Source organism: Ovis aries, chromosome 9 (genome assembly GCF_016772045.2).
Source record: "Ovis aries strain OAR_USU_Benz2616 breed Rambouillet chromosome 9, ARS-UI_Ramb_v3.0, whole genome shotgun sequence".
In the NCBI taxonomy this organism is placed as follows: Eukaryota; Metazoa; Chordata; class Mammalia; order Artiodactyla; family Bovidae; genus Ovis; species Ovis aries.
The window spans coordinates 55,099,398-55,120,843 of NC_056062.1; the positions used below are offsets into that span (position 1 = coordinate 55,099,398).

At 39.7% G+C, this 21,446-nt stretch overlaps 1 protein-coding gene and 1 long non-coding RNA gene across 3 annotated transcripts in view; one reads left to right on the forward strand and one right to left on the reverse strand.

Annotated features, from left to right (window-relative positions):
- Window positions 1–15,910: 15,910 nt before the first annotated feature.
- Window positions 15,911–19,716, reverse strand: LOC121820342 (uncharacterized). The gene is made up of 2 exons (XR_006060841.1): window positions 19,659–19,716; window positions 15,911–18,948 (listed from the first exon to the last, which is right to left on the reverse strand). It is a non-coding gene; the product is annotated as an uncharacterized LOC121820342 (long non-coding RNA).
- Window positions 19,095–21,446, forward strand: part of IL7 (interleukin 7) — a 58,566-nt gene continuing 56,214 nt past the window's right edge. The window contains exon 1 of one of the 2 annotated variants that reach the window (XM_042253805.1): window positions 19,095–19,249. In XM_042253805.1, the coding sequence (XP_042109739.1) occupies window positions 19,240–19,249 (10 nt within the window). In that variant the 5' untranslated portion in view covers window positions 19,095–19,239. 2 annotated transcript variants of the gene reach the window in all.

The window sequence follows — 21,446 nt, forward strand, 5'->3', positions numbered from 1 at the left end:
GGACTGATGCTGAAGCTGAAACTCCAATACTTTGGCCACCTGATGCAAAGAACTGACATTTGAAAAGACCCTGATGCTGGGAAAGATTGAAGTTAAGAGGAGAAGGGGATGACAGAGGATGAGATGGTTGGATGGCATCACCAACTCAATGGACATGAATTTGAGTGAACTCTGGGAGTTGGTGATGGACAGGGAGGCCTGGTGTGCGCAATCCATGGGGTCGCAAACAGCTGGACATGACTGAGAGACTGAACTGAACTGACTGAAGATCAGCAGAAACAGAGACTTATGAAAAATTACACATGGCTATTGTTGTAAATTGTTTTACATTTTTTAAGCTGTTTTGAGTCATTTGTCATTTTGTCATATAGCATTATTGTTGCAATAGATAACTGATAGTTATCATAGCATTGAGGTTTAAATGAGTTAAAACATGTCAAGTACCTAAAACAATGATTAACATTTAGTAAGTGTTTTATAAATTTTGATTTTATTATTATTTGTAGTAGTTGGGCTTCCCTGTAGCTCAGATGGTAAAGCATCTGCCTGTAATGCAAGGGACCCAGGTTCGATCCTTGGGTTGGGAAGATACCCTGGAGAAGGGAATGGCAACCCACTCCAGTATTCTTGCTGGAAAATCCCATGGACAGAGGACGCTGGTAGGCTACAGTCCATGGGTTCGCAAAGAATTGAACATGACTGAGCTACTTCACTTTCTTTCTTTCTTTCTTTAATGATAGTAGTAGTAGAGAATCAGAATTTGGATTGGAAATACAGAACTAAAAACAATAATGAAAGTGGCTACAGATAACATGACAACAGATGAGGCTCACAGAAAGCATTTAAAAACCTAATTTAATTTGCATTTTAAAACTTGGCAGATTGAAAAGTACATTTATTTTGCTATGTCTAGAAGCATTCCAAAAATTAAAATTAAAAAACTATAAAATTACATAAAGACAATGAGAACAAAAGGTTAGCTGTTGAAAAAAATTACATCAATTAGAAGAGAAGAGGTTCTCCTTAGCAAAAATCCACTCATCAGATACTATGCATGGAAGGCAGTACTAAGAAGTGTGACTGACAATAAGGCATTGTGAGAAGCTCTATACAGTCAGCAAAACCAAGACTGAGACCTGACTGTGGCTCAGATCATGAACTCCTTATTACCAAATTAAGACTTAAATTGAACAAAGTGGGGAAACCACGAGACCATTCAGGTATGACCTAAATCAAATCCCTTATGATTATACAGTGGAAGTGAGAAATAGATTTAAGGGACTAGATCTGATAGATAGAATGCCTGATGAACTATGGACAGAGGTTCATGACATTGTACAGGAGACAGGGATCAAGACCATCCCCATGGAAAAGAAATGCAAAAAAGCAAAATGGCTGTCTGAGGAGGCCTTACAAATAGCTGTGAAAAGAAGAGAAGTGAAAAGCAAAGGAGAAAAGGAAAGATAAAAGCATCTGAATGCAGAGTTCCAAAGACTAGCAAGGAGAGATAAGAAAGCCTTCCTCAGCGATCAATGCAAAGAAATAAAGGAAAACAACAGAATGGGAAAGACTAGAGATCTCTTCAAGAAAATTAGAGATACCAAGGGAACATTTCATGCAAAGATGGGCTCAATAAAGGACAGAAATGGTAAGGACCTAAAAGAAGCAGAAAATATTAAGAAGAGGTGGCAAGAACACACAGAAGAACTGTACAAAAAAGATTTTCATGACCAAGATAATCATGATGGTGTGATCTTTCACCCAGAGCCAGACATCCTGGAATGTGAAGTCAAGTGGGCCTTAGAAAGCATCACTATGAACAAAGCTAGTGGAGGTGATGGAATTCCAGTGGAGCTATTTCAAATCCTGGAAGATGATGCTGTTAAAGTGCTGCACTCAATATGCCAGCAAATTTGGAAAACTCAGCAGTGGCCACAGGACTGGAAAAGTCAGTTTTCATTCCAATCCCAAGGAAAGGCAATGCTAAGGAATGCTCAAACTACTGAACAATTGCACTCATCTCACACGCTAGTAAAGTAATGCTCAAAATTATCCAAGCCAGGCTTCAGCAATATGTGAACCAAGAACTTCCAGATGTTCAAGGTGGTTTTAGAAAAAGTAGAGGAACCAGAGACCATATTGCCAACATCCACTGGATCATGGAAAAAGCAAGAGAGTTCCAGAAAGACATCTATTTCTGCTTTATTGACTATGCCAAAGCCTTTGACTGTGTGGATCACAATAAACTGTGGAAAATTCTGAGAGAGATGGGAATCCCAGACCACCTGACCTGCCTCCTGAGAAACCTATATGCAGGTCAGAATGCAACAGTTAGAACTGGACATGGAACAACAGACTGGTTCCAAATAGGGAAAGGTGTGTGTCAAGGCTGTATATTGTCACTCTGCTTATTTAACTTATATGCAGAGTACATCATGAGAAACTCTGGGCTGGATGAAGCACAAGCTGGAATCAAGACTGCCAGGAGAAATATCAATCACCTCAGATATGCAGATGACACCACCCTATGACAGAAAGTGAAGAGGAACTAAAAAGCCTCTTGATGAAAGTGAAAGAGAAGAGTGAAAAAGTTGGCTTAAAGCTCAACATTCAGAAAACGAAGATCATGGCATCCAGTCCCATCACTTCATGGGAAATAGATGGGGAAACAGTGGAAACAGTGTCAGACTTTATTTTTGTGGCTCCAAAATCACTGGAAATGGTGACTGCAGCCATGAAATTAAAAGACGCTTACTCCTTGGAAGAAAAGTTAATACCAACCTAGACAGCATATTCAAAAGCAGAGACATTACTTTGTCAACAAAGGTCCGTCTAGTCAAGGATATGGTTTTTCCTGTGGTCATGTATGGATGTGAGTTGGACTGTGAAGAAAGCTGAGTGCCGAAGAATTGATGGTTTTGAACTGTGGTATTGGAGAACACTCTTGAGAGTCCCTTGGACTGCAAGGAGATCCAACCAGTCCATTCTAAAGATCAGTCCTGGGTGTTCTTTGGAAGGAATGATGCTAAAGCTGAAACTCCAGTACTTTGGCCACCTCATGCAAAGAGCCTACTCATTGGAAAAGACTCTGATGCTGGGAGGGATTGGGGGCAGGAGGAGAAGGGGACGACAGAGGATAAGATGGCTGGATGGCATGACTGACTCAATGGACGTGAGTTTGAGTGAACTCCGGGAGTTGGTGATGGACAAGGAGGCCTGGCGTGCTGCAATTCATGGGGTCTCAAAGAGTCAGACTTGACTGAGCGACTGAACTGAACTGAACTGAACTGAAGCAGCTTAGCCTGATTCAGTCCCACAGCTGTACCAAACAAAGACAGACTACTACTTCTTCCACCCACCCCCACAGCCCCTTCATAGGAGTCTGAAGATAATTTTCTTGGAAAACAGGACCAGAGGGACTAAACTTTGGAAGAGTAAGCAAGGAGAAGGAGGAACTATGGTAAAGAGAAGAGATAAGGAGGTTAAGGTGAAATCTGCATGCTTAAGATATCCAGACCCCTCCTTTCTGCCCTGACATTGGTAGATAGCTTTTTGCCAATTACCCTCTTCTAAGAGATAATGAAGACTTCTCAGCTTTAGGAAGATACACAGTGAATAGGAAAAAAAAAAAAAAAACAAAAACAAAAACTCAAGTGGAAATAAAGCAAGTAAGAAATGGACATTGAAATCTCTCTCTGTCTTGCAACATAAAAGAAAATATTGTAACCACAAATCAAAAATTGGCTTCTATACAAAAAAAGGAAGAATCAGAGAATAAGAACTCAAAACTGGGTGCTCTAATTAACCACTCACTGCTTTAAAATATGACACCAAATAGGCGTACCCTTAACAGGCACTGTAAGTAACACAACATTTGATAGACTTAGATAGACAAGCTTTTCATCATTTGGATGGTCTGAGAAATCTCACACTTTGAACTCAGATTAAGATGATTGCAGACTGGAAGTGCCTTCAGTTACCTGATAAAAGAAACAAAAATCCTTTCTAGAGGATGACATCCATCATTCTAGACTTCAAATTATTCTTACAAATGAAGTTTTTAAAACAATGTCTAGCACACAAAGTAATGTGCCATCACCAGACACACAAAGAAACAAGACCCCATGAGTGAAAACAAACAGAAAAATAGGAGATAGAAACATAGCCACAAATACTTGACATACTACCCTTATGGTCAGTAGCTGGAGGTATAAGAAGACTACAAGGCATATATGCTTATGTTATTCAATAAAAAATAAAAGATCAAGCTTGATTATTTCAGCAGGCACTATAAACTATCAAAAGTGACACAGCACATTTAAAAAGAGCCAAATATAAAGTCAAGAGCAGAAGAACATAATGAAAAAAGTTTCTATGGGATTTTTCATTTGTTTAGATATCATTAAAGAACTAGTAACCTAGAAGAAAGATTTGAGGACACTAAACATTTGAAGCACTGAAGGACAAAGGAATGAAAAATATGGAGGAAATGGTAAGAGATTTTGTAAGTGCAGTGATAAAGTATTACACCTCAGAAATAGAACATAAAAAATGTGGCAGAGAAAATATTTGAAGAAGTAATAGGTGAGAATTTTTAGAACGGATAAAAGCAAACTACATTCAAGAAGCTCCAAAAATCTTAAACAGGATAAATAAAAAGGAATCCATATCTAGACGCACCATAGTAAAACTTTATAAAAATTAATATCAATAAGAAAAATTTTTAAAGAGCCAGAAAGAAAGGGATATATGAATTTCAGAATGGAAACATATTCTAATACCTAGCAATTCTATGTGCTGAATAAGTTTTACAATTATATCTTCAGTAAGCAGATCTCTAAAACAGACCTTAATACCACCTGTGAGTTAGACCATTCCACTGTTAGATAGCTCTAAATGTTAAAAAGTGCTTTCTTTTACTAAACCATTATCTCACAACTCATGCCAAATGGTGTACTGATAAATGATACATTTAACATTTTTATCATGCTGTCTTCTGTAGCAGAAATACTCTCACCATAGCTGGTTTCAGGCAACCAATGGGACATCCCTGAATTTCACTGAATGTCATCAACTTTCCCAGGCCAGCAGAGCCAATGCCAGCACATTCTTGATTATACTCCTGATTATGTCTTTTCTTGTCAAGGTTAAATATCCCTAATTCTTTAGTTATTTATAATTATCTGTGGAATATTCAATGAATATATATTAAGAACCTACTATTTTCCAGGAATGTTCTAGGAACTAAGTTTATGTCAGTGAACCAATAAATAAGTGAATACAATCTTTATGAAGCTTATGTTACAGTGGAGAGAAAAAGACAATGAACAAACAAGTAAATACGCGATCTGTCAAATGTTGATAAATGACATGGAGAAAAATATATGGGAATAAGGTAGGCGAAATTGCCATTTTATAAGGGGGAAAGCTTCATTGATAAAAGGCCTTTGCATATTTCTTCTCTGCTCTCACTCTTTGCCATAGTATTATTGATTAATAAGAGAGGTAAACAGTGGGCCTGAAGAAGGCTGAATCTATGAAAACTGTAAGATGAGCTTACATAGGATATACCAAAATTGCAAGTCAAGTTTTCAAAAGAACTGAGCTGTAGTAGTAGTAGTAGTAGTAGTGTCAGTCGCTCAGTCGTGTCCGACTCTTTGTGACCCCGTGGACTGTAGCCCACCAGGCTCCTCTGTCCATGGGATTCTCCAGGCAAGAATACTGGAGTGGGCTGCCATTCCCTTATGTAGGGGACCTTCCCGACCCAGGGATCAAAGCTGGGTCTTTTGCATCGCAGGCAGATTCTTTACCATCTGAGCTACAGGGAAGCTCAAGAAGAACTGAGCCAACACTTAAAAACTGGGAGGGTCCAGCAAATATGCAAATTTTCAGCCTTGGCCACAAGACTAGAAAACCAGGCAATGCTGATCCTGCATTCTGGCCCCATCTGGACAAGGCCTGAGCTCTGCAATTAATCATCACCCTTCCAAGCAGGCTGTCTGCACATAACCTACCTGGCCTCTGTAGCCATGTAAACTTGTGATCTGGCCAAAATTAATAACTGCGTTTTTAAGAATTCCATAATTCATTAATTCCTTATATGACTTATCTTTTCACTGTTTTTGAAAACAAAACCCACAATCACAACAGAAATATTTTTTAAAGAATATACTAGAGACTCTGCAATAGACACTAAGAGGCTTTCCCAAAGACATCTTGAAGAATGACTGCATGAATAAAATAAAATAGGTGAATAAATTCATAAGGTTGCCACTTTGAAGGGGAAAAAAATAAGGAAGTAAAAATTCCAGTGTTAAATGCTCATAATATCTTATATTAGTAATGAAGGCACATAATATTATACAGACACCCTCATTGTTCAATATGTTAGTATTTCAACATAACTTGATTTTAGAACAGTTTCTTCTTATGATCACTTTATCATACCTGAATAATATCATATCATTACTGAACAATGAAATTTAAGCAGCATTTCATACTTTGAAAGTATTTAATATATATTGGAAAATGCAGGAGGTTACACCAAATTAATTAAAAGTATGTCTTCATCAATGAATTTACTATTAAATGTTATCAAATTATTGCCCATCCAATTCAGATAGGATATCTTTTTCCAATTCACAATTTCAAAATGCAAATACATTTTAAAATCAACATGAAAACTAATATCTGCACTAGTTTATAAATCATATTTCATGGACTTAGTTTTTCCAGTATCACCTGTCATCTGCCAAGACACATGCAAACTAAATTCTATTTACAATGCTGCCTAGAAACCACTCTTAGTCATCATAATGATTGCTATAATCAAATAATTCCCATAAACCAAACGTCACAAATAAAAACAAGTGACTCAGGAATAATTTTATTTTCAATTTAATAATATATGTAAATGGAATGCTTTAAATAAATATTTGATGTAAGAAACTATTTTAACATTTATCTCAATTCTCCTTCCCTCCATTTTGCTATATCCTTATATCTTTTTCTCAGTTATAGAACACACACAATAACACACAATACACAAGGCATTAAACCCATCTGGAGGCCATTTTTTAACAAGAAATATTTTATATTTATAATGCTGTTCTATCAAGATTATTCGAAGTTTGAGTACATTAAACTCCTTAGGGTAAGAATTCTTCCTTGCACTGCATTTTTAATATGCCAAATATGCTAGATAACATGGATGATATCAGATATGTATGATGAAATCATAACAGTGAATTTGTTGTTCGAATATATGACTAAGTTGAATGTGTCTAAAAGGTGAAGTCTGTATCTAGAATTCTGAGTCGCAAGATATTCTAATTAATCTAAACCCTAATTATCAGCAGATAATTAAATTGTTGTTTAGTCACTAAATCATGTCCAACTCTTTTGAGATCCCACGGACTGTAGCCTGCCAGGCTCCTCTGGAGTGGGCTGCCATTTCCTTCTCCAGGGGATCTTCCTGACCCAGGGGTTGAATCTGCATTTCTCGCACTGGCAGGTGGATTCTTTATCGCTGAGCCACCAAGGAAGCCCCGTTGAGTAAATATCTAGCATGATGGTTGGATGGCATCATGACTCAATGGACATGAGTCTGAGCAAACTCTAACAGATAGTGAAGGAGAGGGGAACCTGGCGTGCTGCAGTTCATGGGGTCACTAAGAGTCAGACACGACTTAGTGACTGAACAACAATGATATATGCATCTAGGTCTAAGATGATATTGACTATATGTTTACTGAGTGTGATGGTCAGGGACTGTGCTAACATTAAGAATAGAATCACAAACAAGATAGACATCTGTCTTCAGGAAATTGTAAGTCTAGAGTGTAACACAAGCACCAGTAGAATTAGTCATGCATTCATTCAACAAGCTTAAATCAAACACCTAATGCAAAACAGTCACTGTGCTAGACGCAAAAGACACTATAAGAAAAGAAAAGGCTTTGCCTTCAAGGATCTCACAAGGTAGGGATAAAATTATTAAAACAAGTACAGTATAGCTGATGAACATCTGATAAAATAAGGCCTAGACCACACAAGTGACATTAAGTAGAACATCCCACTGGAAATAAAACCTGAGCTTAACTTGAAGAGTGGAGTAGGGAAGCACTTTAGGCTGAAGGACAGTTTGTGCAGAGGTTGGAAAGCCTGTAAGTCTAAATGATTTGAGGGTTCAAGATGCCAGGTGGGGCATCAAAGTGATTGGATGGCAAGAGGGTGGCACTAAATCATGCAGGAGCTCGAGTTCTGTGTACAGTGCCCGTGAACACTTCTCTAAGGAAACAGGAAGCCACTGAAAACCTTCAAGCATGGATTGACTGAAGCAATTTTGTCAAAAACATCTTTCAAGGAGTTTTATAATTGAGGGGAGATGGAAAAAGAGCCTCAATAAAAGCAGCAGGAAAGGATGAAAGAGGACAGTTACAAGCAAGCACATAGCATCAAATAGGATTTAACAACTAATTTTTATCAATCCTACTTTTCCTCCAACATGGAGGATAAAAATTAAAGTCTATCTTCTAGAAGGATATAGGGTGGGAGGAATGAAGTAGAAAATCAGTATGTGTTTGTATATGTTGAGTTTGAGCTATCTTTTAGAAACTCAGAGATGCACCAGAGCCTATTGGATAACAGGGTTGGATTTTAAAGCCATATAGAATCCACCTGCCAGTGCAGGAGATGTAAGAGACACAGATTCAGTCTCTGGGTTGGGAAGATCCCCTGGAGGAGCACATGGCAACCCACTCCAGTATTCTTGCCTAGAGAATCCCATGGACAGATGGAGCCTGCACGCTGTAGTCCATAGGGGCACAAAGAATTGGACATGACTGAAGCAACTTAGCACACAGGCATGCAGGACTAGGCTGGAGATGTAAAAGGTGAGCAATGAGCATAAAACAGTGGTTTACACCATCCAAGAGGATGAGGTGACTCAGGAAATGAGAGGAGAGGGGCCAAGAACAAAGCCCTGAAGAAGAGAAATCTGTCAACAAACAAGAGGAAGTGAATACAAAGAATGAGAAGGGAAGATTGTAGGTCTATAAGATGAGAATTAGGAGAATGATGTTAGTGGATATATTGGAGGGGATAAAAACCTAAGAAAGAGTAATTAAGGGCCCAGTGCTGCTGAGTTGTCAAGTAAACTAAGAGGTGAAAAGTACCAGAAGTGCTTTTTTATGACTCTGTCCAAATGAAGTAGCCAGCATCAGAGGTTTGGTTGACAGAATTATGAATCATTTACATATAATGCATCTATTGAAAACAAACAAAAAAAAACCCTTTATTTCTGACATGGGGAAAATATTACCCACTGGGTGAAGAAGACAAGGGGTATAAGAGGGAAAAGAGAACTTGTCACTCTGTACTACACTTTCTAAACCACTAAATTTTAGAATACCCTTGAAAACAATTGAAACTATCGTAAGCTAAACTGATTAAAATAAGCATAAAATAGACTGATTTAAATGACTTTGGAATACAGCATTTTGATGTTACATATGTTCTTAGAGAGATGCATTCAAGGAACAGAAAGAGCTTGAATGTGGTCTAAAATTCCCTTAGAATTTATGTTACTTTGGTTCCATGGTGTAATGGTGAACACTCTGGACTCTGAATTTATGTTACTTAATGTAATATTAGACTCAATATTTTGCAACTATATATTTTGTGTATATTGTTTAAAAATTAGCCATTAAGTTAATGATATTAAGAGTCAATTTCTTCAGTGGAAGGGAAAAGTGATAACATTATAAATTTAAAAATTAAGTTTAAAAAACTGAACTATTAAAATTTCATTAGAAAGAGAACACCAGTTTATAATTTTCCAGCTATGACCACCAAAGAGGCCTAGAAATAACAAGCACGTCTAGTGCTCAGATTGTGGTTCCTAATATAACCTACTGAAAGAAACAAGAACTCCAATGTAATGAATGTTTGGGGTCAGTTTTAGAAATTCGAATAGCTAGGTATTAGATTAAAATTACTGAAATATAAAAGGAGAAACAGATGGCTGAAGACAAAGCACGTTGTAGAACAATATGTATGACCTCATTCTGGTTAAAAATATATATAAACAGCAGGATTGACACAAATGTGATGGTAGATGGAGTTATGATTTTCTAAAATGTTTCTTATCACCATTTAGGATGTGGAGGAAAGGGAATCCTCTTGCCCTGTTGGTGGGAATGTAAACTGATACACCCACTGTAGAGAACAGACTTCCCTGATAGCTTACTTAGTAAAGTATCTGCCTGCAATGCATGAGAACCCCAGCTTGATTCCTGGGTCAGGAAGATTCGCTAGAGAAGGGATAGACTACCCACTCCAGTATTCTTGAGCTTCCCTTGTGGGAAGAATGGTAAAGAATCAGCTGGTAAAGAATCCACCCGCAATGAGGGAGACGAGGGTTCAATCCCTGGGTTGGGAAGATCCCCTGGAGAAGGGAAAGGCTACCTACTCCAGTATTCTGGCCTGGAGAATTTCATGGACTATATAGTCCGTGGGGTCGCAAAGAGTCAGACATGACTGAGCAACTTTCACTTTCACTTTCTTTCACTATAGAGAAGAGTATGAAGATTCCTTAAAAAGTTGGGAATAAATCTATCATATGAACCAGCAATCCCACTACTGGGCATATATCCTGAGAAAACCACAATTCAAAAAGACACATGTAACATGCACCCCAGTGTTCACTGCAGCACTATTCACAATAGCCAGGACACGGAAGCAGTCTAGATGACCACTGACAAATGAATAGATAAAAAAAAGTGTGGTGCATACATACATACAATGAAATATTACTCAGCCATAAAAAGGAACAAGTATGGATCAGTTTGAACTGAGGTGGATGAACCTAGAACCAGTTATATACAGTGAAGTAAGAAAGAGAAAAATATCATTTATTAACACATAAATATGTAATTTAGAAAAATGTTTTTAGGGAAGGACTAAATATGCAGACATAGAAGATGGACCTGTGTGTGTATATATATATATATATATTTATATATAGTTATGACTGATTGGCACTGTTGTGCATAAGAAACCTAGGCAACATTGTAAAGCATTTATCCTTAAATTAAAAATAAAAAATTTAAAAATATTTATACTTTGCATGCTCTGTTTTTATAATTTTTTTAAAAGGCAATTTAAGAAGTAACACCATCAACAAGGACTAGCCAACTAGTTCACTGATGACTGGGATGTGGTAGCCAGAAGTCAGGTTGCAGTACTAGAAAATGACCAGGAGTGCAAGCTCTTCACAATGAGTCAGGTACATAAAAAAGGAAGAAGAAAGGAGAACAATTAGAAGCATTCAGCTTGAAATCCCCAGGTATTCTCTCTGCCACAAGACTTTGTGCTGGCTTTCCTCTCTCCAGAAGATTCTTCATATAGCACTCAATCACCTTTCAGGTTTTGTTTTGTCAGGTTCCCACTGAAGCCCATTTAAAATCATAGCACCCTTCCCGACTCACACTCCCCTCCACATACACAAAGTCTCTATCTTGATCCTACCCTTTTTTCATAGACCTTAATAAATTTCTAACATTTAATATAATTTTTACTTTTTTATTGTTTATCTCCTCCACTAGAATGTAAGCTCAACAGAAATTATTTCTGTCTGTTTTGTGCACTGATATATTCCAAGCATCAAGAATAGTGTATGGCATATTACTTGATAATTGTGTCGAATTTTTTTAAATGGGGTTATTTAGGGTTGAGAGAGATTTCTACACATTTAAGTGCTGACCTTCACTATTTCTAGGAAGATATAATGATACCTTCGAACAATGCAGTGAAGTGTTATGCATTTCTTGAGATATATAGCCTATGAAATTGCAGCTATAGGCTTTGATTTCTTTGTTTGGTTTACTATGTTACTAATTCTCTCTAATGTTTAACAGGTTTTCTAACCATGTCTTCCTCAGATTTTTTTTGACCAACTTCACTTTTCATTTGATTTGTCTTAAGTAATACATTATTTTTATTACCAGTGAACTGTGATACATTCTATTTCTTGCTATTTCCCTCCTTTCAAAATGATATTCTGTCATTTTCATTCTCTGAGCTTTCTAAACTTTTATTCAGATTAGAAAACTAAGGCTCCTTATATTCTAATTCCAAACTAACCCATTTTATAACTTTTTTATTCTAAAGTAAGCTTTATGAAATTAGGACTGTTTACCAAATACAAACACATTCTTAATGTATTAAGTTATTTCAATTTATTTTTTAAGTTTTCACTAGATATATTTTCACTTTGTAGGATGTGCTTTATGTGGTTGGCCTACAATGAGACCTAATTGAAAAATAGGACAAAAAAATGTATATTGTGTTTACTTGTACTAATACATGGTTCATTTAAGAATCAACCTCCGAAACTAGCAGTGTTTGCAGGCATTCTCCAGTAACACCCAGATTTCAATCAGTGACTTTAAAGCAAAATCCAAAAACAATCAAAACAAAACAAAACTGAAGATTTTCAATAGCCACAAAGATCACTATCAGAAGGAAGAAAAAGAGTAGATTTTCAAAGAAATTTGGGGAAGTTGAATCTGGAAAAGTGCTAAGAGATAGCAAGTAGGTCAAATTCATACTTTGCTGGTGTTGTTATTGCTATAGTTGCTTTGTATTAATCTTGATCCACCATCTTATGATTTTAGTTTTCTCCAGGTCTTTTGAGGGCCTTAAGAAATACTTGTTTCAAATTTGTCCTATATTTGACTTTATACAATTCCTTCTTTTCTTTCTCTTGCTAACTATTTATCAAATATTAAACTGTTAAAGGGGGTTCCCAGGTGTCCCTAGTGGTCAAACACCTGCCTGCTAATGCAGAAGATGTAAGAGACTAGGGTTGAATCCCTGGGTTGGGAAGATGCCCTGGAGGAGGGCATAACAACACACTCCAGTACTGTTGCCTGGAGAATCCCATGAAGAGAGCAACCTGGCAGGATAGAGTCCATAGGGTCGCAAAGAGTCAGACACATGACTTAGCGCACACAGGCAAACTGTCAAAGGAAATCAATAACGGCAAATCTGTTCTATCAAGTAGATTTCCTTGGCAGTTCTCTTTCAGTGCTTTTCCCATTGTATAGGTACAATATACCATATCAGTAAACGGAATTGCTTGGACCTCTGATTGCTAACAACATATCCATTAGTGTACAAACGGATAGGTTAATGCAAACTACATATGCTACAGCTGCTCCTTCTGAAAGGTAATTTGGCAGCATTTTTTTATTGGAATATAATTGCTTTACAATCTTGTGTTAGTTTCTGCTGTACAATGAAGTGAACCAGCTGTAGTATACATATATCCTCTCTCTTTCGAACCTTTCTCCCACCCCACCCCCATCTCACCCATCTAGGTTACCACGGAGCACTGAACTGAGCTTCCTGTCCTTTACAGAAGGTCCTAGGAGCTATCTGTCTTACACATGGTAGTGTATATACATCAACCCTAACCTCACAATTCATTTCACCCTCCCCTCCTCCTCTACCCACCGCGTCCACGGATCTGTTCTGTACATCTGCATCTCTGTTACTGCCTTGGAAACAGGTTCATCTGTACCATTTTTCTAGATTCCACAGACTAGCCAGTACTCAGTCTAGAAGAACACAAGTGGGTATCATAGGCAATAGTTCAATAAGGAACATAAAATTAGACATAGTGGATTACAGTAGATTCTAATTGTTTAGAATTACAGAATTTAAGGAATGAGATGAAACAGGAGGGAGTGTAAGAAAAAAATTACTCTGATATCTTGGGTTTCTTTTCTACTTCAGAAAAACCTAATTTTAACCATTAATATATAAATATGTTGTAGTACCTCTCATATACGAAAACTAGCACGTCCATTATGCTTTACATGCCTTTCAAGTCATTGTCAGATTTCTTTTATCTTCACCAGACATCCTAAGAAATTGTCCCCTCTCACTTTATTTGCATCTTCCCTTACGTCCCACAAACCAGAGTATTATGTCTCCCTACACTGCTCTTCTCAAACTGTTGTCATGAGGACCACAGAAATCTCTTCTACTCTGTCCAATTCAGTGGACATGCTTTTCAGTCCTCATCTTATTCAATCTCTTTGTGATATTTGGAGATACTGACTAATTAATCTGTTTCAAAAGCCTCTCTCTTTGACTTCTGGGATGCTAAGCTAACATCTCTCTTATTTCATGCTCTATCGTTCGTCAGTTTGTCGTCTGGCATCATTTTCCACCTCTCCTTAATGCCCACGTCTCAAGTTTCCTCCTGGCAATGACTGACTTTTTCCTTTCTTTGAAATTGCAGGTTGGATGATTTCATTCATTTTCATGGTTCAAGCAATCATTTACATGCTGATATGCATATTTCCAGCAGTTCCTGATATTTTGAAGTAGCCATTTTGATTAAGCCTTCAGACGAATCCTTTTCATTTTCATTCTTGCCATGCTTGAAACTGGTGGTCTCATTTTATCCTAGGTTGCATCCCACAAAATAAAATAGGTTTCATCATTGAGCTCAAAGCAGTCATATAGTGCTTAAACATTACAGTTTCTAGAAAACAACAGAATTACCAAATCCCTTTATGAAGCTAAGAAAATTGGACAAAAATAGCCCCGGCTCAGTTGAATATGATATGAAGAACAAACACACATAAATTATGAATATAATTGAAAAATTAAAAGCAAAATGTTAGCAAATTGAATTTAGCATTATGGTAAATTTGTGGTTTATTCAGGAGCAACTGGAGAAGGAAATGGCAGCCCACTCCAGTATTCTTGCCTGGAGAATCCCAGGGACAGAGAAGCCCGGTGGGCTGCCATCTATGGGGTTGCACAGAGTTGGACACGACTGAAGTGACTTAGCAGTAGCAGCAGGAGCACAAGAAAAAACATGATCATGTAAATAAATTCTAAGTAGTCATTTGATAAAATTGAAAATACATTGTCAAGCTCAGGCTTGAAAATCAAACAGATCTGCTTTAGAATTAAAGTTTATTCACTTATAGCTGTTTTCCCATTGAATGAGTATGTTGTTATTTGTCATTCAGTCGTGTCCAACTCTTTGAGAGCCCATGGACTATAGCCCACCAGGCTCCTCCCTCTGGCCATGGAATTCTCCAGGCAAGAATACTGGAGTGGGTAGCCGTTCCCTTCTCCAGGGGATCTTCCTGACTCAGGGATTGAACTCAGGTCTCCTGGACTGCAAGCAGATTCTTTACCATATGAGCCACCAGGTAAATTAACCTATTTTGGATTCTAGTTTCGCCAATTTTTAAAACAGGCCTAGACTTCCTTAAAACTCTAGTTTGAAATACATCTCAAATTTTCCTTTTCATAATATTTACTATCCTTGAAATTCTACATTTAACATCTGTTTTCTCCACTAAGCTGAAATCACCTTGATGACATGTGTTGCTGTCCACAATGTATAGCTTAATATGTTTGAGTATGCATGACCAGTCACAGAATTTGTGGGGCCCAATGCAAAGTGAAAATGAGAGTTCCTTTGTCCAAAAATAATTAAGAATTTCAAGACAGTGACTGCAGAGCATTAAACCAAATCTATAGCCCTTCTAAGCACAGGTCCCATGTGTTCTACACGAACACACACGAACACATGCCCATAAATCTGTTTTGTGTGTGTGTGTGTGTGTGTGTGTGTTTGAAATATGTTGAATATTATGCCTGAAAAATTAAGCTACAGGAACTTCAGAAAATACTGATAGAATGAAAGCTAGCATTCAGACCTCAGACTACAAAAAATGGTCATATTATGTTGCATAAAAATAGTTCAGATAATTATCAAGAAAAGATTTTCAGATTACCAATAATGAACTATTTAGATTGCAGATTGTGGAACATTTAAAAAGACATTCATTAACCTCAAATGATTCTCTCTTTAAGCTGACATTCATATTGTTTTATTTCCATTTTTTCAAGTACATTGTATTAATCATTCTGAGAATGTCTCCTTTCTTAATATTTATTGGTTTTAATTCATAAACTTTATATACTATTTTGTTTCCATATTGGCTTTTCTGCACCAGTTGGATCTATAAGTGAACTTGATGGTAACCACCCAGCTTTTCTAATCACAAAACATTAGCATATACAAATTCATGATATTTCTTTTATCCTTATCTATCTGTCTGATGAAAAATAATGTTCATTTTATCAAAATATCAACTACAAATTTAAGACTACATTTTGGAATTTTTTTTCCAAATGGTATTAATTCTTCCATAGACAGAAAAATAATAACTTGAAGTTAGAATGTTCCCATTTGCATATAATGATAAAAATGCCCAATGCTTTATGAATATTTTCTTCAGAGATTCTTCACATTTAGGGTCAGAGTCTGGTGAGGAATTTACATCGCCTCTCCTCTGAATAATTTTCCTTCATGCTTCCCAAAAGTTCATTTATGCACAAGCTCTTATTCAACCAGGTTTTACAGTGATTGCATGAAAAAGGAAGATAGATTTCCTGCTGAGCAAGTTACAGATGGATGCTCTTTTATCTGTCCCTGAAAAGTTAAATCCCATCGACGGAGGAGCCTAGAAGGCTGCAGTCCATGGAGTCGCTGAGGGTCGGACATGATGAGAGACTTCACTTTCCCTTTCATGCATTGGAGAAGCAAATGGCAACCCACTCCAGTGTTCTTGCCTGGAGAATCCCAGGGACAGGGGAGCCTGGTGGGCTGCCATCTATGGGGTCGCACAGAGTCAGACACGACTGAAGTGACTTAGCAGCAGCAGCAGAAAAGTTAAAAAAATAATAACTTCAGGCTATATGCAGTTACATACCTCAATTCTGCTGTCAGGGATTTTAAATAAATCAATAACCAATATAGTCGTGTTTTAATTACAAAATTCACTTTTACCTGTCACTCCAGCCTCCTGTTTCTTCACTCCCCACCTCCACCCTAAGTTCCAGTCAGATGGAAATACTTGACATCCCTGCCCCACCCCTGCCACATTCTGCCTCCTGTTCTTATTCGTTTCCCTTGTTCTCTTCTCCTTTCCTCCTATTTTCCTCCTGCCTTCACATACTGTCTCTTCCACACATGTTCTCATTCCCGCATCTCACTCAACTGTCTTCTCTCATTCTCTTACTTTCTGCATGGCTGTGTGCTAGATACGTTTTTTTCTTTTCACATGGCATCTGGAATCTCAGTTTCCGGACCAGGGATCGAAACCATGACCCCTGTACTGGAAGGGAGCAGTCTTAACCAGCGGACCACCAGGGAAGTCCTAGATGCTCATCTACGTGGAAGTCAGCTTGGCTGGACACAGGGAGAAAAAAGTCATGGGTACCAGAGAGCGAGCGAGGGAGGGCAGCAGGAGCCCAGATCACTCAGGGCCGTGAAAGCCCCGTGTACAGCGGGAAGTGGTCAGGGGGTGGTGACAGAAAATGGCAAATGTAAATCAATATCCTGCTGCTCTGAAGAGAATGAAGAGGCTGTGGGCAAGAGTGGAACCTGAAAGGTCCCTAGATAGCAGGGTTTTAATGCTTTAACCTTAGGCAATTCGCAGAATAGATTCGGGATTTATTTTAGAGGTATTGCTGACAAGACTTCCATATGGACTGGATGTGAGAAGTGAGGCTAAAAGAGGAATAGAAATCCAAGTTTCAGCCTTAAGCAACACTGCTTCACCCTGTATTTCTTTTTTTTTTTTTTCCTTTTTCTCTCTGCTTTCTTTTCCTCTTTTCTTTGTTCATGCTATCAAAGAATCTGAAATGCTCACATCCTCAAGTTAATTGACCTGCTGGAGTCTCAACTGAGAACTCACAAATTCCAGAAACTTGTCCTGAGGTCCCCGCACTGGGGCAAAGCCATACTCACACTACATGTGACTCTGTTTCTGTCCTGGCATCAATTTCTACATTGTTCACAGGATTTCTAACCCAAGGATTCCAAGTGAAGACTCTAGAGCTGATTTACAGTAGGTTTATGTTGCACATTTGTTTCTAACCAGGGGAGTGAACTTGGGCAGATACTTAAGGAAGTCTTAGTTCCCACAAAATTATCTACAACAGAGAAAATTTTGCCTGAGATGACATATATAAAAGGATTAGCACAGTACTAGCACAGAACAAATGCTAAGTAAATGATAGCCATAATATTATTATCACTTATTTCTTTACATCACCCACCTTCATTTCAGCAGGGTTTCTGCAGAATATCAGAAACTGAACCAAGACAGAAAATATCTAAATAATTCAGATCTAGAAAAAAAAAGATCTCTTCTGTAAACACACAGTCACGATGGATAATTTGATTTATTAGCCAATAAAGAAAAATGCACAAGTGGGAGACATTGTTAGGAGCTATTATTGGTCTCCACTTTCTCCACCTAATTTGGGCTTTAATTTCTTACCAGAGGAGACTGACCCACCGTTTTATTTTCCTTTGAGATCTCACCTGGGCAGGTGCATGTACGAAAGACAGAGAGGAAAGAGACCAAGAGAGGTTAGAGAGGCCAAGGGAGTGGCCCATGGCACTCTTAATTATTCATCATTCTTTACTTCCTTTTTAAAAAAAAAAAAAAAAAAAAAGGACTTGGCATCGTCCACCACCACATCCGCGGCAAGAGCTGCTACGCCTCCTCCCTGGCTCCCGCTTGCAATAGCCCAGCTCCCGCCGCACACATTTGCGGCTTCTGTGGACTCATTAGCAACCGATGCTTTTAGGTTCTAGTCGCCTAATTTTGCCAAGGCGGCTAGAGGTCATCTGGGAAGTCTTCTGCCTCAAATCGCCCGGAATCAGAAGACCAACTCATTCCTCCTGCGGTGCTTTGGGAATCCGCGCGCTCCTCTGGTCTTGGTCCAGGCGCACAGGAAGCGCTCGGGGAGGACGCGGGTGACCAGGAGAAGGGAGGCGGGGTGGGGGCGGGGGGGTGTGCTGTGAAGGCTCCCCAGTGATTAACTTGGAGATCGAACCTGCAGACCAAGCGCAAAGTAGAAACTGAAAGTACACTGCCGGCTGATCCTACGGAAGTTATGGGAAAGGCAAAGCGCAGAGCCGGGCCCTGGTGTGTGCCGCCCCCCTTGGGATGGATGAAACAGCAGGCTCGGCGTGGGTAGGAGGAACCAGCGACAGAGACGGCCCTACCCGGCACGGACTCCCGGTAACTCCGCGGAAGACCAGGGTCCTGGGAGTGACTATGGGCGGTGAGAGCGTGCTCCTGCTGCAGTTGCGGTCATCATTACCACGCCCGCCTCCCGCAGACCATGTTCCATGGTAAGCGCTCCTCTCTCGGGCGCAGAAATTCGCGCGCCCGGCATTCCCGGGGACTCTGGGACGCGCTGCGGCGCCCCGCGCCCAGGCGCGTCCGGGAACAGCCTGGCCTTGCACTTTGGACCTGCGGAGAGCCCGGGCTCTGCCCCGGGGCAGCCAGCGACCGCGCCCGAGTACCCTGGCCCATTGCCACTTGCACCTGGCAGGCTGCGTGGGAGCCTCGGTCCCCGACGCCGGCCCTCTGTCCCCGAGACCCGGCGCTGCAGCCTCCGCGCGGTTCAGAGGTGGCAGCCCGCGCCCAGGTCCTGGGGTAGCAATGAGCTCCGTCCTTCTCCCCGAGCCAACGCCGCCGGCTGTCAACCGAACGCCCAACCCACCCACCCCGGGCTCCTGGCCGCGCCGAGATACTCACCGGCGCCCCGGGATCTGCGAGGATGTGGGCTCTTGCAGCTCCAAGTCCTTAGAGAAGTGAAAGCGAAGCTCCCACGGGACACGCTTTTAAACCCCAAAGGGACAGGTCTCCGGAAAACCCCGTTTTCACCCACTTACTGAGGCCGGGAGTTTCCCACTGGGGCTGTACCGGTGTTTTTTGCTGGGAAACCAAGTGCTCCGGGCTGGCACTGAGAAGGGCCACTTTGGGTTTTGTTTTGTCTTTTCTAAATGGGTGCTCCTTGACGGAGGCAGAATTAACAGGCATAATTCTACATTTTAGATCCTTGCTGAGACCGAGTAGAATTTACTTGTGTGGAATACGAATTTAAAATGGGCAAGGACAGAGTTGAAGCGACGGCGTTAGCAGCCATATGGCTAGTATAGAGTCCAAAAGTTGACTGGGGGCGGGGGAGGTGTGTTGGGGGGCTTGGGGGAAAGGGAAATGTGCTTAGGGAGAGATCGCCTGAGGAAAATTCTGCAGTTTTACAGTAAATACTTCCTCTATCAAAAGGAGATGAATGGGGAGGGGGCCAGAATAGACAGGAGGTTGTTTTCCTGTTTGATGCCTTTCCTGGCTGTACCTTTAGATTGAGGTGAGGTGAAGGTGCGGTGAAGTCGCTCAGTCGTGTCCGACTCTTTGCGACCCCGTGGACTGTAACCTACTAGGCTTCTCCGTCCATGGGATTCTCCAGGCAAGAATACTGGAGTGGACTGCCATTTCCTTCTCCAGGGGAAATTCCCAACCCAGGGATCGAACCCGGGTCTCCCTCATTGGAGGCAGACGCTTTAACCTCGGAGCCACCAGGGAAGCTGCACGTTTAGATTAGAAGAGCCTTTTGCCCACTCACAGGTATTCAAGCATCAAAAATTGACATAGCCCAGAAGTACCTGATCAGTAACAAAATAAAGGAGTAGGGTTTAGGGTGTAGAGAATTCTTCATGGGCCTCCTCTAGAAGTTTAATATAGAATTAGAAATTAGGTATATTCCTGTTTTCCTTACAATGCCCACAGAGCTCCTGCAATTGCTTCTTTCTGGATGGCTCCCAGTTCTGATCCTCCCATCACCTCTGGTCTAGAGCAGAGAGGTAAAGCAAGAGGAGGAAGCTAAGGTGTCCATTACTGACAAGGAACCTCTGTTTCCTGAATATCTACACTAATCATGTAGCATAAGTTATCAGCAACCAAAATATTAGAATTCTAAACTCCTAATAATAATTACTCTGAGTGGCTATCTGCAGTTTGTTCCAATAGATTTAATTAGAGTTTCATTACTTTTTATCCTTTCACTTTGACACTTCTTTTGGAAGTTGAAGTAGTTGAGGACCTCCTATGTGGTCCTTGATGATTGTGCTCTCTAGTTTTGATAATTTAATTATGTGAGGACCCAAAAATGGAATAGTGGTACAAATGGAGAACTGAGGAAGATTAGAAAGCCTGAAGAAGGTTAAAGAGAATTACACAGGGCATCAAAACAATGCTGAAATACCTTAGACAAAAATGGAAGAGGTTACTTTGTAGGACCACCTTACATGTTGATTTCTCTGTGATGTGAGATTTTTTTTTTTTTTCCTGGCTGGACCTGTGACACATAATCTAATGTAATAAAACCAAACAGTCAATGTCTTTTTTTCCCTGAAATAGGAGTACATGGTGCAATGTTTCCGAGCTTGGCCAAGGAAGCACCAGTGAGTTTCATGTGGAGAAAGATGGGGGTTTTGCACATTTCCCTTGAGGACACACATGCAGTTATTTTTATAGGAAGCAATG